We start from the raw sequence: 17,707 nt of genomic DNA on the forward strand, positions 1-17,707 counted from the left end.
CTTGTAAACAATGTCACGCAATGTCATATTTACCTCAAAAAACATATTAACACATATATACAGTGCACATCATAAATGAGTACACCCCCTCTGAACAAATAAAAGATGTATTTTCTTTATGATCACTAATACAATTCATGGAAAGATGGCAAAACTAAAATGTATTAAACAGATACATAATAAAATTTTTAAATATATGTCATTAATAGCCATAAAATAAGTAAAGTAGCCAAGGATTGCAGAAATGAGTACACCCTAGATTTAATTCAACAAATGTATAATATTCTAGTACTTACTACTTAGCATTCCCTCCATAACTCTTCTTGGCACGGAGTTTAACTCCTGGATGATGAGCTCCTTAAATGCCTTGATCTTTAATGGGGAGTGTTGCTCAACTTGTTTCTACAGAATCCCCCACAGGCGCTCAAGAGTGTTAAGATTGAGTGCAATACAGAAGGGTTTTCACCTTGGGAGAATGCATATCCTCATTGTCATGTTGAAAAAATTCCCAACAATGCAGGGAATGAGGAAAGGGTAACATCTTCTGTTTCAAGTTTGTGTATTAAATTACACAGTGATGTGGGAATTCATGACAGCATTGATAAAGCACAACTCCCTCACACCTCCAGCACTCATACATCCCTACATAAGAGCTTTACTACCACTGAACTTTACTGTGGGAACCAGGCACTTTTCACTGTACTCCTCCTCTAGCAACACGATAACATTTTGGATCCTGTTAGATCCAAAATGATTGATTTGGTCTCATGAGATCAGAGTATTGATTCCCAGAATCTATATTTTGTAAAAATGGGCTTTGGAAATGGCTAACTGACTTTATTGTGCTTTGGCTACATTGGGTAGTTCCAGTGAGAACAACAACCATGCATGTCATTTCTGCAGGCTGCATCTTGCTCTGTGAGATAAACAGTCAATCTTTCATAGCTTTTGCTGGCTCTGAGACACTTGCTTGGTATTTCTCCTGCTCTTTGTCTAGCAAAAAAAAATCCCTCATCACTAAATGAAAGCTTAAAATGAAGGCCTGATTATTTCAGGGGCCTTGTCACAAGTCTGTTGTTTTTGAATTTTACTTTTGCTATATTTTCACACTTAAAACAATGATTTGGTAATCCTCTTGTACCACGGTCCTCTTTTGCACTAAGAAATAAGTCAGTTCTCTCCCAAGTGCTTCCATTGTTGTCAGCATTAAGTCTGAGAATGATTCAGTGGGCTATATAACACTTTTAATTGTCAAGAAACTACTTCACTTTAAATGTTTTGGTTCAACATACCTGTTGATCAAACTCTGCCTTAAACTTACACCAGAAAATGTTGATTTCATTTTATTTAGTAACTTTTAGGAGGGTGTGCTAATTTTTGCTATACAACATTTTATCACCTTGATAAGAAAATCTTATTTTCCTGAATAATTTTGACATGCTTCTTTGGTAATTGATTAAGCAGACTTGCTGGAACATGTCTAAAGAACCCTAACATGTCTTTTAAGTAACTGAGTAATGCTGACATTCAGAAGTTTCAGAGGTGGTGTAGCTACTCATTTTGTGCACTGTACATAAACAAAGTTACACAAATTAGCACTAAGTCTTGTTTCCTTTACAGTACTATTACTTCCACTACCAATAACTATCCATCAATGCATCCTTCTATCATTCATCTATTCTCTATTATACCTTTTCTCCAATGTAGGATCACAAGAGTGCAGCAGCATATCCCAGCATCTTAGACCGAAGGCAGAGAAACCATATGGGGAGACATCCTGGACAGGCTCCCAGTCTATCAAAGGGTCAATAATAGTAATAATAATAATAGGTAACACCAAATTTTACACTGTCCTTGATACATGTTACACATACTTACTATAGTAATAACAGTAAATTATGAATAATTACATGCAACTAACTAACCCTAAACTAAACACTAATCACAACCCTAATCCTATGTAACTCAGTACTATGACATCAATAATAATTCTTAATAATAATTTGTTTTTCAAAATTAGAGTAATGTAATCAAATATTAGTATGTCAGGCTCTGAATAAATGTCTTAAGATTAGGCAGCTCGTGCGCTCCAACTCAGTAGATGGCGATAAAGCCACTCAATTTTGTTTTCTCTACTGGCAAATCGTGGTTGTCTAACGAAGAAACAACATCAATGGCTGCCTCCAGCTTCTTCTGCATGTGTTATCATTCCGATAACTCTTTTATGTGATATTTAGCGATTTTCCGTTTGTAAACACGTAACTTTTGACAATAAATAAAGATTATATGCACCGTCAGATATAGTTCACTTAAAAAATGAAGCCAAAGGCGCAGAGGAAGCGCAAAGGGAAAGGTGGAAGGCAACTCCACAAGGAGAATATTAAGAAATTTATGGATTCAGTTAATAATTTTGTAAAGAGCAAAGGCGGCTTCGATGAAGATGAAAACAATCAAAGAGCAACCTTCGTTAAGAGGAAAAGTAGAAAAGAGCTGCGCAAAGAGAAACGTAAGTTAAAGAAAGCCAAGATGAAAAGTCACAACATGAGTAAGTCACATCCGAAGCCCAGCGAGGAACCTGCGCAAAATACTCCTACTGTGAATGAGGAATACACACACAAAGAACCAGATGTGAATCCGACAGGAAATCTTAAAAATGCCGCTCAGAGACAGCAGAAGACAAATAAAGACAACATTAATATTAAAGATGGTGTAGAAGAGACGACTGAAAAGAAAGTCCACTTCTCCGAACATCTGCCAAAGCCGAGACAGAAAACTAGTTTGAACGAGAGCAGAAAGCTGTCTCTATTAGAGGCGAATATCGAGGAGGACAAAGAAATAAAGAGATTGGAAAAACGCCTTGGACTGAACAAAAGGAAGAACAAAAAGAGTCTGCCCCAGTCATTCGCCAACGACGGACTCGATTATATTTTAGGAATTCTTGAGCCTGGAGCATCTGCGACAGGACTGTATGAGAGCGATGAAGAAATGGACACTGATAAAGCGAAGGATAACTTTGATGAGTTGGAAGAGGACAGCGACGAGCAAATGACAGATGATGGGAACAAAGATGACAGTGGGGATGAAGATGACGCTGATGAAGAAGATGGAGAGGATGACGCACACATGGAGGAAGAAGAGGAGGACGTAGAAGACGACACACAGATAGAAGATTATGTGGAAGAACATGAAGAAGAGGAAGATCACACAGATGCATCAGACGAAAATGATCAAGAGGAGGAAGTTGAATCGGAACAAAAAAGACCTGAAAGCCAGGAACCAGTATGTCATTGTAAATTTTTTATTATTGTTCTTTAGGTCTAAATTCAGTCTTATTCCCCCTATTGGTCAAGCCACATTGATTTATAATGGGGTAATACAATACAGATTATTTTAAAGCAGCTTCACAATAATTCACAAGCTCAACAGCAACTATAGCGGCTCTAGTGTACTGGTCGTTACTCTTTACTCCCAGTCTATTGCATGCTCATCAGAAGTATGTTTTGAGGCTTTTGTTTTTTCTTCTTATAGAATCCTGCCACACTGGGCAAGTATGTTCCACCTCACCTACGAGAAGCCGTGGACAGCAAACGTAAAGCCGAGCTGGAAAAACTGACACGCCATGTGAAAGGTCTGATAAACAGGTAAGGTGCCGTGGAAGGAAGATTATATAAAAGCACGATTTGAAGAGGCTTGGTTTTTAAGAATTTATACTGTCTTTGGTGAACCACTTGAAATTCAGCCAACGTGTTGTTGATCAGTGTAATAATCTGCCCTCTGCTTGGCAGATTGAGTCAGCCCAACATGGCGTCTATCAGCAGTCAGTTGGAGGAGCTGTACATGAGCAGCAGCAGGAAGGACATGAACGACACGCTCACCGACATTCTGCTGGCTGCCTGTGTCACACCTGCTCTCATGCCTGAAAGGTTACCATATACTTTTTTTTTTTTTTTTTTACCCAGTCTTTGATCATTTGTGTTGTTTAATTTAATTATGTTGACTTGAGAAAGCCTACATACTGATGTTCTATTTAAATATAATAATCTTCTTCTGAAACTAAAAACCCTAATGCTTTTAAGCTACATCCACCTGGGTCAGGGGTCAGATCTTCATACTGTTCTGATTTAAAGCTGGAATCTACTAAATGACTTTTTCCTTGATTTTTGCTCCAATTTGCAGTCTAGACACATCAGTGCTAGTTGCTAAAAGTCAGAGCCAGTCTGCAGATTTTGAGCAGTCCAAAATCATGGATTTGTAGACAAATGCGTAGTGGAAGATGGGCACAGACTTTTTTCTTTTAGCTTCATACTATGATTAAAATCCGTTCAGAGGATGTTTCTGTTTGAGGTTATTGTGTTCTGAATAATGTGAAAGTATCATAGTGTGTGATTCTCAGTTGATTAATGTATGATGCCTAGTCTTTCTCTATAATCATTTACAAAGTCGGCAAGTATATGATGCCTGTATGATTTTAAAAGTTGTGAAGTGTATTCCAGCATTTACTATACTATATCTTTTCTAACTGATGATTTTCCTAAAAAAAATCTGTCCCAGCAAACATACAGAATACCCTGGAAACCATCCAGCAACATCCTAGCAATCACTCAGAACACCCTACCAACCACATAGCAACTACCTGGCAATCACCCAAAACACCCTGGCAACACCCTTGCGATCACCCAAACACACTAACATCTCCCTTGCAACCACCCCCCAAAAAAATAAATTTAAACACTCAAATTAAATATGACCTTAAAACAACACACCTGTACATTATGATTATTAACACTAACACTCTCTCTTCCAGGCTTCTTATGGAGCACATCCTACTTGTCAGCGTCCTCCACCATAGTGTTGGCCTGGAGGTATTTTATACTCTTATACTCTATACTATATATTCAATACTTCATCTTACAGATTCATACACTTGTCATCATGGCAATTTAGTCCACACTTTAGTGATTTGGGGGCCCTAAGCAATTCTAGGAATGGGGCACTAACACACCAACAATGCGTCCTGTTTATTTTGTAGCCCCAATTTCTCTCTCTCTCTCTCTCTCTCTCTCTCTCTCTCTCTCTCTCTCTCTCTCTCTCTCTCTCTCTCTCTCTCTCTCTCTATCCAAGCACTGAACACTTTTTTTTTTTAAGAGTTTACCCCAAGTTTAAGTGAGTTGGAACTAACTAATACACACAGATACTCACTAAAAAAGCAAATAATAATATATGGATGGAACACATTTATGAAAAAACTGTAAATCTTAATGTAATGTAATTAGCATAGCTATCATATTAATGTATAAGAAATTTATTGATGCATAAAATAATCAACAATCATACAAAGCTTACATGGATAGACTACCCTAGAATATCATGCACCCAACTAAACAACTTTTCTTCACTGAATGGTAAAACATTATTCTCTTTCTCTGGTGTATTCACTGGTGATTGAAATCTCAGTGCATTATTCTTAAAAGCATTATTTATTTACTGCAATAACAGGCATTTTATAACATGCCTGTGAAATACAGTTATTGTACTCTCTACTGTTGCTATAGTAAAGAACACGCACAGCTGATTGACGGATAAACCGTGCGCTCTTATAGTGTTGTTATTCTTGTGGTTATTTCAGCAAACACTTTACTTCATACATTCACTTTAACAGCTTTAAGTTAGAGGACAAATTTTATGGTTCAATTGAATTGTGCACTTTTTGCTCCCCCATGCAAAAAATGCATGCCCTTGAATGAGCGGGTTTTTCTACTATATTTAATTCAACTACTCAGGTAATGTCAGTATGACACATTTCAGAAATGTGTCAGAATGACAATTTAAAATTAGTCAGAGCTACAGAAATGTATCTTAATATTTTCAAAAGCAAAGCTTGTGTTCACTGTAGCTCTAAACCTGTGCCGCATTAAGGGATTGGTCCACTCTTATCCATAATAGTGGGCCCTGCATTCGTGCAGATGTAATAATTTTAAAACTTTAATCGTGATATCCTGATCAAACAAAATATGATAGAACATTAATAGGTTATATATTATTTATAGGCTTCTGTTTTTTTTTTTTATGGGGCCCTCTGATTCCCTGGGGTTCTAAGCGTCCACTTAGTTATTGGTTAAGTCCGCCTCTGCTCACTGCCGTTTTCAGTGGAATACTGTTATAAGAATTTCTGTCATAGTTTGTAGATTTGCTTGACACCGGCTAATTTCTCACTTTCTCTTTCATTTTCTCTGAGGTCGGAGCTCATTTTCTGGAGACTGTAGTCCGTCAGTTTGATAAAACCTACAGTCAACTTGATGCTACAGACAAAGAATGTGACAACTTGGTGTCCATAATTGGCCACCTATACAACTTCCACGTGGTTCATGCTGTCCTAGTGTTTGACATTCTGAAGAAGCTGGTGACACGATTCAGCTCAAAGGATATAGAACTAGTTCTGCTGGTGCTGAAGAATGTTGGGTTTGCTCTGAGAAAGGATGATCCGCTAGCTCTTAAAGAGCTGATCTCTGAGGCTCAGCGGAAAGCCAACGCTGAAGGAGAGCGTTTTCAGGACCAAACAAGGGTAAGACTCAGTTGTCCTGTGAAGAAGCTGTCTTCTGATGCTTAGAAATTATCATGTTATATTTACATGTAATCATTAAATAAAATGACTTTTATTCAGAGCGACTGGATGAGGACAGTTGAGAGGTCTTGTGCTACAGTCGGTCTCAAGTTCTACAAATAGACATTTGTTATGTTGGTTTGCTTGTCAGATTCGGTTTATGCTGGAGACTATGCTGGCGCTGAAGAACAATGACATGAGGAAGATTCCGGGTTATGACCCTGAACCTCTGGAGAAATTAAGAAAACTGCAGAGGACTTTGGTGAGAAAATGACTGATGTTACTTTAATATCACATTATTTTTCTACTTTACTTTAATGTTACTTTACATTAATGTTGATAGTACTTACATTGGTACATGTATAAGGTGGACTTGCGAAGAAAAAATTGCTTAGAGTGGATTACTAGTTAATGTTCACATTATTATCAGCCCTAAATTTATTTGACCCTTAATAGTAAAATAAATGTTTGCAATTTTTTGGTACCAAATGAACTTCTCAGTATGTCCACTAGGGGTCAGACTAACTCCATATTTTGTTGTGGTCACACATTGATCTGAGTTTTGTACAGTATTTTCACGGAAATGTGGAATTGTAGCCAGTTACTTGGTTTCAGAGCGCTCTTGCACTAACACGACCCTCTTAATAGATTCACAGCAGTGCCAGTGGCAGTGATATGAAGTTGAGAGTCTCACTAGACAATCTTCTGGAAGCTGAGCGTGTTGGCCGTTGGTGGATTGTGGGATCTTCATGGAGTGGAGCACCCATGATTGATGACCATGGAAACAAGACAACCACCACATCCACCAAAGGGGAACAAGTAAGCGAATGTTCTTTTGTTGTTGTTGTATTTGTTTGTTTGTTTTTTGCTTATTTAGAAATGTTCGAAATGTATAAAAAATATAGAGCAACACTTTACAAGAAGGTCTCATTTGTTAGCATCAGTTAATGCATTAAATAACAAAAACTAACAATGAGCAATATGTTTTTAAAACATTAAGTTAATAAAAATGTTCATGTTGGTTCACAGTGCATTAATTAATGATAACAGATACAACTTTTTTTATACATGTAGTAGTAAATGTTGAGATTAACATGAACAAAGATTAACAAATGCTGTATGTGTTTCCAAATATAGTCATTTCTGTTTCTAGAATCTGGCACTTTTGAGTATATTTGGCTTTATGAGAGTCAAGGTTCATGCAAGAATTGTCATCTGAAATGGATTATTTCTTTTTATGAATTTGCAGTTCAGCGCAAAGATTTTGGAACTTGCACGCAAACAAAGAATGAACACTGATGTCAGAAGGAACATTTTCTGTGTGCTTATGTCAAGTGAAGACTATTTGGATGCCTTTGAGAAACTTTTAAGGTTTGTCAACATTGTTTCTGTTTCTTCACGTTGATTTTCAGTGACATAGGCCATGTTGCCCTTTTGGGACACTTAGCAATTGACAAATTTAATTGCAGGTCTCGTTTTGTTTACAGTGTCATGTAGTCCCAGAATCGATATGAAACACACTTTTTATTTTACAGGCCTACTTATGAAAAAATGGTATAAAATTATTTTAAAAGTATCTTTAAAGATTAACAGATGTGCTTTATTAGCAAGACAATGTTTTTTATGTTAGGTTAAAAAAAAGAACAAGAAGAATGTTACAGATCTTCTGAAATGATATCCTTGATATCCAGGAGACCCACCTGAGAGAGATAAATCTCCCACCTAGGAGATAAAACTTGCTAGGAGACCCACCTGTTTTCTTCCTGTGTATTTCAAACGTGATGTACTATATTTGTAATGTTTTTACATATTATATATGTAATATTTCATAAACCATAAATTACCCAATTCAAAGAGTGGACTGATTTTTCTCTCAGGTTAGGCTTGAAAAACCAGCAAGAGCGGGAAATTGTTCATGTTCTGATGGACTGCTGCCTGCAAGAGAAAATGTTCAACAGATTCTATGCGGTTCTGGCAGAGAAACTTTGCTCACATGACCGGCGGTTCCAGGTAGAGTGGAGAAGCAGTGATTCTTACTGTATATCTCTGTGTGTTAGGAGTGCACTTTTTTCACTAGGTGTCACTGGTTTCGCTGCATGTGTGTGTTTTGTATGTCTAATTTGTGAACACAAAACTGATGCTTAAGCAAAGAACATTCAGATTCGATTTTCACTACTTTGATGTAAGAGTTAAATTAGCTAAGATTGCTATTGATATTATATTGCAATAATACAAGTAATATTCCTATAAGATATAAGATCAGTTATAAGTTAATACAATATACAAATCTATATAATGTTGATAATATGAGTCAATCTACACCCATATCTGCTGCATGTTACCTGCATGTTTTCTATAGGTCAATTACAATTAAACATAACATCCATTTGTGAACCCTCTTTGCTTCTCTTCTGTTTTTTAGATGACCTTTCAGTTTAGTCTGTGGGATAAGTTCAAAGAACTGTCAAACCTTTCCAGTAGGTCTTTCAGTAACCTGGTCCAGATGGTCACTCATCTTTTACACAGGAAGAGTCTCTCTCTTTCCATTCTAAAGGTAATATTTGGTAAAGTTCACCCCTCTTCAATATATATATATATATATATATATATATATATATATATATATATATATATATATATATATATATATATATATAAAATATATACAGTAGTCAACATTTGAAGTGGATCAAAACCTTTCATCAAAGTTGTCCTAAAACCTTCTTCTTAGGTGTATATATGTACCTTCTTAGGTATATTTTTATATATATATATATATATATATATATATATATATATATATATATATATATATATATATATATATATATATATATATATTTATATAGACGTGACGATATTCTGTAATATATCACGATAATGAATATGCACGATATTGTACTTAAAATACTGTGAATAATTAGGCCTATTTATTACAAATAATTCAAAATTTTATATTACATTAACAGTACTTTCCCCATGAACCATATAAAATGTACAACACCACTGTATGCTGTCAATGGGACATGTGCAATCAGATGTAAACAAACCCAGAGTGCATGAGAAGCACATGGCGGAAGAGTGAAGGAGACATGCTGAATGAAAGTGCACATTCACTCTCTGACAGCAGTGGGCACTGATGGAACAGCAAAAATGCAGCGGTTACCCTGGAAACCCCGTAAAACAAAGCAGCTGCTTTCTTTTTTTTTGTATTTGTAATGTTGTATACAGCACCAAATACTTGAATTTAATACTTAAATTTTTTTTATATTTTAATATGGACATTATGCCCTATAATGATTTTTCTGATTATTTGTTATTGTTCAGTAAAACTTCGAGACATACGGCTTCATTAATTAACATGTTAATTCATTATTACCAAACTGACAATGAAAAATACTTTTATTATAGCATTTATTAGATTTTTAAATAGCATTTATTAATCTTAGTTAATGTTAATTTTTTAGTTAATGTTACTAAATGTTACTAAAATCAAAAGCTGTAACTACTATTTAATGGACCTGAGCTAAAACTATCAATGATCAGTTGTATTTTTTAACTAACATTAACAAAAAAAAAACCCTTCTGTAACGAATGTAGCTTTTGCTCATTCTTAATCTTAGTTAATGCATTAAATAACGTTAAATAATGAGACCTTATTAAAGTGCTAAAGTTCTTTATATGTAATTCTTTTGCAGTTTAATCTGTTTGATTTTACTTTTTGTGTGTGTATTGTGTTGTATTTAAATGTTCAGAGTTCTTTTGTTAAAAGAAAGAGTTCTTAAATCTATTATACTGTTTTTTTGCAACTCATTTCAATATCGTGATAATATTGTATACCGTGATAAAAGCTTCAGCAATTATCGCAACATGAAAATGTGATACCGTCACATGCCTATACACACACACACACACACACACACACATATATATATATATATATATATATATATATATATATATATATATATATATATATATATATATATATATTATATAGTGTGTGTAATGTCCTTCATCCTCTTTATGAATCACTTACATTAGTTAAAGAATGGCTTTATTTTAAAAAATGTCTCTTTTTTTTTCTCTTTTTTCTTTAAAAAAGGCTATTGAGTTTGGTGAGCTAGATAAGACCAGAGTCAAATTCCTGAAGCAGATTCTCTCGAAACTCCTTAATGAAACCGAGCCAGAAGATCTTGTGAATATATTTGGAAGGTGAGTGTTGTTTGTACTACAAAAAAAAAAAAGAATATTAGTCTTGTTGATAATGCTCAGTGCTTAGCGAGCTTCTGATTTATTAAAGGCATGAATCTATATTTTTTAATCATCAAAGGCAAAAGTGTGACATCGCTAATTAGACATTAGTGTTGTTTCAGAGGCATTGTTCATAATGGCATTGTAAATGGACTTTAAAAGAGAAATGAACTTAGATTGTTTATTTGTGAGTGCAAATTTTTAAACACTTTTTAATTTCAGTAAAATAAATAAAAAATAAAAACAAACAACAGATGTGCAGGACAGCCTGAGTTGATCTAAAATGGCTTTTGTGTGGCCTAGTGTGTCAATATCTTCCTACCATTGTGTCCCAGGATCTCTGGAATTCCAAAGCTAGGAATGCTGAGGGAAGGCTTGAAGCTTTTCATCAGTCACTTTCTGCTCCGGAACGTTCAGACACAAGAACCATCTGAGCAAGCCAAGGTACTCATGGACAGAGCTGAGGTTGCCACCAAAGCCATGGAGGCCCGGGACGCCAAAATCAAGCTATAGAGCACACAAATGTGTGCATAATGCATCAGACTCAAAAAGAGAACATTTCTACGCAGGGCAATATGCAAGCCTTTATGTACATGCATATCACTGACATGCTATTGCATTTTCTATTAATGACATTCTGTAGAAAAATAAATATATGTGAAATATATAAATACAAAATTTGTATTGTGTTTTAAAGACCTTAGTGGCCAGCTGATATAAGATGTTTATCACTAGGTTTTTTATTACATGCATGATTCTAATTTGAAAAAAACAGATCTCAAATTTGGCATATGCATATACATAATCAGCATATACATAAATGCATAGATGTTTGGTCTTATTAAAATGTCTCTTTTAATAGTAAATCAGGCTTTCTGTAATGTTTATTTAATTGAAAGGGAAAAGTGATCTTTGATTTGAAAAATATATCAGCAGAAAATTTAAATAATTAAAAAATAAAATAAAAAAAATACCAATTTTATGTAACAGAAATTTGAATGTGTTAAAGAATTAGTTGTTAAATCACAATGGCCTGTTTTATAATAATTTGCTGTTTTTAAGCCAGAGTCATGTCCCAAGCAGAAAAAGAGAATAACTTTTATTCCTCTAATGCTTATTAATTCCCTGTACGCAAAAACATTCAATATTAAATTATTGTTATATTAACAAATTCAGCCTGTGACTCTTAAGAGTTGAATAGCCTACCCCATGTAAACAATACTGTATTAACTTCCTTTAGAAAAGAGCACAAACATGCATTGTTTCCCTCATTTGAAATATGGGAGCAACTGCACATGCAGCAGTGCTCTGAACATGACCGACTAGCTTAACATAGCAGAGGGCTGCCGTTACATTTGATGCCCATGGTTAATTCATTAGCAACATTGGCATTACTGACATCAATCCACAGCATTGAGCGATCAGGGATGAGAAACTATCATCTGGGGTCAGGCAGAGGAAACATCACATTTGCATCTACAAATTATACAATTATACAATTATATTTGAATAATTAAACCTTATCAAATACCCTGGTGTCAGATCAAACAGACTGTCACATTAGTACCTGTAATGATGACACATCAGTCTGTCTCACAGATATAGAGCTGGAAAAGGGAGGGTTACCTACAGATGGCCCCCTTTGACAAAGACAACATTGTCACCATATGTGAGAAGAAGCGTATAATGGGGGTCCAGCCCACTAAGATACACACAGGTGACTGTAAATAGTGTGTGCTATTGTCTGTCTGTGTGAGACCATAGGAAGGTTGATACTGACCCTAGTTTGAACTGGTTATAGGAAGCGAAGTTGTCTTTGAACTGATAACACCACTTAGAATACTGTTTGCGAGAATGTTACATGTTCCTGTGCGAAAGACCATGGGAGATTCAAGCGTGTGCATCAGCCACGTGCATTGACAACTACTAACAAATTACACTGCGCATAATTTAACAATTTATATTATGTGGCTTATTTAATTTAATGCGTATTTATCCTGCATGTTTTGTCTCACCTTTAACTGTCTCATCCAGGTCTTCATGTAGGCCTAAGTGTCCCACCCTGCTCACTTGTATGTGGTTTTCTTTCCCAATGGTTAGAGGGTGGTAATGGCACTGATAAGGTTGAGTTCTTTGTTCTTATGCAGCTGGGTAAACGTACAAGTAGGGTAAATTAGGCATTGGTTAAATCACTAACTAATGTTTCAAATTGACTGCTACCTGTTCAGAGTTATTTGGTTAAATCATAGCTTATCATAACCATCATAATGTGTTATATCTCCATCTGTATCCCATGTCAACATTTGAACATTCTTTTTTTACTTTCCTGTTTCTGGTTTAAAATGTTGGCCTCTTGCTTCACTACTCTACTAGCCTTTTAGGACCCAAGGGTAAAGCAAAGTTATAAAGATTAGGCAGATTTTCGTTTCTGCTATGCACTGCAGTCACATTATAGAGCAGAATTTTTTGAGTAACAAGAGTCTGTTGCAGGGAAATTATTCATTAAAATACACAGCTTATTTTTCACTGAGAATGTGGCTTATTAAATGAAAAACAAGAAGCATTTCAGATCACATTCAGTGCCTGAGTATAGTTCTCATGGCCCTGGACTGATAGGAGTGGGTAGTGATTATATTTAAATGTCCTCTAATTGATTCGAAGAAGCTCCTTGGCAAAGACCAGATGGATCTCTGGGTTTATTACCCAATAAAGCATGTCGTTATTAATAAAGGAGGAAATGCACTTATGCGAAATAGACCTCAATTAGATTGCTAAAAAGACCATTAAAATAGTCTTGCTGTGGAGTAGGCTAATCCAGCATACTCTCTTTCTTTATCATTTTCTTTTCATGTCCTTCCTAAGTACAAGCGCTCTGTCTTTAGCTAATACTACAGGCTAATTTTCAACATTACTTTGTGAACATGACAGAAAAAGACTTCCGGATATATATAACATGAAGTGTCTAAAATCAGCGGAAAGGTCAGTCTAATTTCACTTCACTTAAAGTCTAACATAAATATAAAAGACACCTAAAATAGCCCCAGTGATGTGCTCTGATGATGGATGGACTTTGTCTCAAAGGTTCATTATTGGGTGCCCATTGCTACAGTGGTGAGAAATGTTTCGCCATATTCGAGTATGCTTACTCGCACATTTGCACGGATATGAGAGCTCTATAAACAGCGATTCCCATGACCCGACCGTGCCACTGACAACAGAGACCGCTTCACATCCAGCCTCGTCCAGGGTAATGGAATATACGAGTTCAACAGTTACAAATGAAAAAGGTCCTCCAAAATTACAAATTAATAATAATAATAATTTTATTCACAGAGCGTAACTGATAAGCAAACAATAATTTACATGCATTTTAAAAGCGATTTCGTTATAAATACATTGTAGAAAAATAAACAGATCACATATGGTTCTGGTTGTAGATGATATTCTTTATCCCACTTGAGTTCAGAAATTAATATGCAGTGGTTATCGATTAGGATCATATTAATGATACTAATTATTTCTGATAGTGATAGGCCTAGTCATCTATTTTGCTTGATGAAATGCGATTTTACCACATGCTCTGCAACCGTATCACCAGTCTACCTTCAGGAGTAGCTATCCAGTCAATGTTTGAAAGTAATACAAACAGCTCATGTGGACGTCCGCCTCAGCATTTCCATAATGACTGCAAGATGATAACATGCATATCACATACTTCGGTTTTATGGGTGTTTTTTGTAAAAGAAGTCTCATGGTTGTGGACTTATATCACTGGCGTTGGCTCGTTCATCGTCGGAGGAACAATCAGATGAATTCAGCATGTAATTATCTCCTTCTTCGTCGTCACTGTCTCTGAAGTCCCGTATTCTGTTACTTTTCACTGAATCTACCTTCTGGTAGTCCTTCTCTAGTCCGTCCATTTTGTCCTGGTTTCCTTTACCTTTCTGCTTCTCGGCCTCCTGGGCGGCTTGTTCTTTTGCCTTTTTACTGCGCTTCCATTTCATACGCCTGTTCTGAAACCAGATTTTCACCTGGAAATAAAAACATGACACATCTCATTCGTAAACGAATTTGGCATTATTCGACGTTAATGATGTTAAATTCTATTTTTTATTAGCTATTATTGATCAAAAAATGTATTACATTTCCACAAATTAATTTAGACTTTTTTCATTAGGCTGCAGAAGTAGCCTATTTATCCAGGCGATGGATTCAACAATCCGATGGTTTACCTGTGTCTCTGTAAGCATTAGTGATGTGGCCACTTCAAAGCGTTTTGGTCTAGATAGATATTTATTCAGCTTAAATTGATGCTCAAGTTCAAGGAGCTGCTGGCTTGTGAACGCGGTTCTGGGTCTTCTGCACTTCCCGAGCAAGTTTGACTGCGCCTGGCCTACAAAATGACAAAAATTACATTTTTAGCCTATAGGCATTTAATCATATATTTCATAAAACACAACATAAATAAATAAATTGTAATGTTTATATGTTGGAAATATTATTACAAAATTGAAAGATTCCAATTAGAACCAAAACGATTTAGATAGCCTATATTATAAAGAACCTTTTAAGTTCTGCAAAGATTTTTATAGCCTACTTTTTTTTTTTTTTTTTAAGAAAACCACCTACAAACTGATGCTGTTAAGAACCCAAAAACGAAAAGTGGTCTACAAAACTATAATGCATCTTCAAGACATCAACATCAATTTCCGTAATCTCCAAAGAAGCTATAAAAGCAGAAAAAACTTGTGTTATTTGATGCACATGCTTCTGCACTGAACCGTTGAATAATTTATTTTTGAGTGTGGCACGGACAGAGGACCTGTAGGCCCTGCTTTTCACAATAGTTTTATTTGAATCAGCAGTATTTGTGAACTATATACTCACGGTGGATTTTTAACACACGGCAAGAAATGTTAAAAGCTCAAATTCTCAAAAGCCCCCAGAGCAATTCCCAATCACACATAGCCTCTATGTGCCACGGCATTGTCAGTACATCTGGTAACATTTCCACCCTGTCTGATTTGTTTGGGAGAGGTTTGAGAAAATCTGCAGACGAGCAGCGGAACAGAGAGACAGTGTCTTCAGTGTACACAGTTGGCAGGCTGTGGTTTTCACACTCGTCCGCCACTTTCCCTCTGTCCATTATCTGTCCATTTTAGCCCCTCTTTGAAAGAGTGCTCGTTCAGTCTCAGTCAAAGAACAGCTTTACTGACCCTGCACGCGCTTGTTATATCAGGCTACTGTGATCCGTTGCTCTGGGAAGCGTTTCCCAAAAGCGTCGTAAGCTTAAGTTGATCGTAGCTCCATTGAAACCAGTGGAGAGCAACTTAGGCTTAAGATGCTTTTGGGAAACACTGCCCTGAACAAAGTCTCAAGGCAGTAGGCTATTTACGGGGGATGATTATTTTTATTTATTACAGCATGCAGTTGAAGACTTGTTGAAAATAAACAGCCTTTTTCTGTAAGCTCAAAATATAAAAGCTAAATAATGAATTACAGAATAAAATACGTAGCACAACATGGCCATAGACAATTTGAATAGCCTAAAATACAATTAATAATAACAGCCTAATACGTTATCTATTTAGCCACGTGCATTTCAAATGTGACTCACCATTGAAATCTGCCATTTTGGGCAGCATCATTCCCGCAGTTGACACCCTCAGCCAGTGATCGAGCTGAAAGGAGCTGGCGGTGAGTTTCAGGGGGTCATTGGGATGATGATGGTGCGACCCATGCGGATACGAGTACGACAGCGCCGGGTGCTGACCGAGCGCTGCTGCTGAATATGTGTACATTGGATGACCGTAGAGAGCCTGAGGAGGAATCCCGGTGCTGCTCTGAGGATGTAGTCCGACCATGCCCGAATGTGGAGAGTTTAAGAAACCCGGTTTGGGAATCAACCCGCAAGACGATATCCTGGGGGGAGATGGAGTCGCGGTCCGAAGTGCTTCGGAGTTCGTGGTCAACTCTGACGCCTGGACACTTTCGGAGGAAGATGATATGGAAGAGGTGGGCAGGGAGGTAACCAGCGCCAGCGGCGAGGTCTGCACTTTTGGTGGATCGACAGCCAGAAGCGCGTCGATCCGAAAGTTTTTAGATTTCTCCATCGGGCCCACCTCACAAACAGATTAACGCGTCGTTCGCAACTTTACAGGGCTGTCACGAGTGTCACCGTTCCTCTCCTTAAAGTTATGATCTTGGCCAAGGTGTGCAAGCCAGAAGTCCACTTGTCAACTGCTGCCCAAAAGGGTGTGGATTGGTCATCACGTCATCCTTGTGGATATCCGATTGGACAGTGATTTCACCGTGTTCACAGTGCGCTTAGTAGAAATCCAGTAGCTAGTCCTCGAAAGATATGAATTTCCTCGTATCGTTCGTGGAAAGTTAAGGGTGTGTGAGAAACGGGGAAAAAATATATGTGTGCTAGACTATAACACGCACATACTTTATATATTTTGCTTACATAATCAAGTCCAGAATTGAGGAAAAACGTAACTGTTTTAAGAAAGCGTCGAAACGCAATGATTAAAATCAAATCCTCGTCTTAAGGCAGAACAGAAACATTTTCATCGCATCTTTTAAAAAGAGTTTAATGGTGTTATGATCATTGTTTTCGATGCAAAAATATTAACCAAGATGTCTAATTAGATGGCTAAACTATCCTGTTCACTCGGATGTAGATAATTCATTTAAACTAAAATTGTAAAGATAACATTTATTTGTTTTAAAAAGAGAATGACAACTATCCACCATGTGTAGCCTACGCATGGAGGGCTATGGGCATTTGTTTGGTTTTTAATTTGATCATATGAATGAATTACAAAGTGCCATAGCTTACGCAAATGA

At 36.5% G+C, this 17,707-nt stretch overlaps 2 protein-coding genes across 2 annotated transcripts; one reads left to right on the forward strand and one right to left on the reverse strand.

Annotated features, from left to right (window-relative positions):
* Nucleotides 1–2,069: 2,069 nt before the first annotated feature.
* Nucleotides 2,070–13,250, forward strand: nom1 (nucleolar protein with MIF4G domain 1). The gene is made up of 12 exons (XM_067400638.1): nt 2,070–3,279; nt 3,529–3,641; nt 3,786–3,923; nt 4,805–4,862; nt 6,236–6,562; nt 6,753–6,863; nt 7,250–7,420; nt 7,851–7,972; nt 8,479–8,611; nt 9,024–9,155; nt 10,707–10,816; nt 11,191–13,250. The coding sequence occupies exons 1-12, from the start codon at nt 2,317–2,319 to the stop codon at nt 11,366–11,368; spliced, it is 2,556 nt and encodes an 851-aa protein (XP_067256739.1). The 5' UTR covers nt 2,070–2,316; the 3' UTR covers nt 11,369–13,250.
* Nucleotides 13,251–14,604: 1,354 nt separating this feature from the next.
* mnx1 (motor neuron and pancreas homeobox 1) lies at nt 14,605–16,968 on the reverse strand. Its single transcript, XM_067401772.1, has 3 exons — nt 16,473–16,968; nt 15,088–15,248; nt 14,605–14,886 (listed from the first exon to the last, which is right to left on the reverse strand). Exons 1-3 carry the CDS (start codon nt 16,966–16,968, stop codon nt 14,605–14,607), a joined length of 939 nt encoding a protein of 312 aa, XP_067257873.1.
* Between the last annotated feature and the right edge of the window lie 739 nt (nt 16,969–17,707).

Source organism: Chanodichthys erythropterus, chromosome 11 (assembly GCF_024489055.1).
Source record: "Chanodichthys erythropterus isolate Z2021 chromosome 11, ASM2448905v1, whole genome shotgun sequence".
Lineage (NCBI taxonomy): Eukaryota > Metazoa > Chordata > Actinopteri > Cypriniformes > Xenocyprididae > Chanodichthys > Chanodichthys erythropterus.

Coding starts and splice junctions, on each gene's coding strand:
- mnx1 (XM_067401772.1), bottom strand. CDS start 16,968: ATGGAGAAATCTAAAAACTTTCGGATCGACGCGCTTCTGGCTGTCGAT. Junction 15,249..16,472: donor CAAAATGGCAGATTTCAATG/GTGAGTCACATT, acceptor GTCATTTTGTAG/GCCAGGCGCAGTCAAACTTG. Junction 14,887..15,087: donor TAATGCTTACAGAGACACAG/GTAAACCATCGG, acceptor TTTTATTTCCAG/GTGAAAATCTGGTTTCAGAA.
- nom1 (XM_067400638.1), top strand. CDS start 2,317: ATGAAGCCAAAGGCGCAGAGGAAGCGCAAAGGGAAAGGTGGAAGGCAA. Junction 3,642..3,785: donor GTGAAAGGTCTGATAAACAG/GTAAGGTGCCGT, acceptor TCTGCTTGGCAG/ATTGAGTCAGCCCAACATGG. Junction 3,924..4,804: donor CCTGCTCTCATGCCTGAAAG/GTTACCATATAC, acceptor TCTCTCTTCCAG/GCTTCTTATGGAGCACATCC.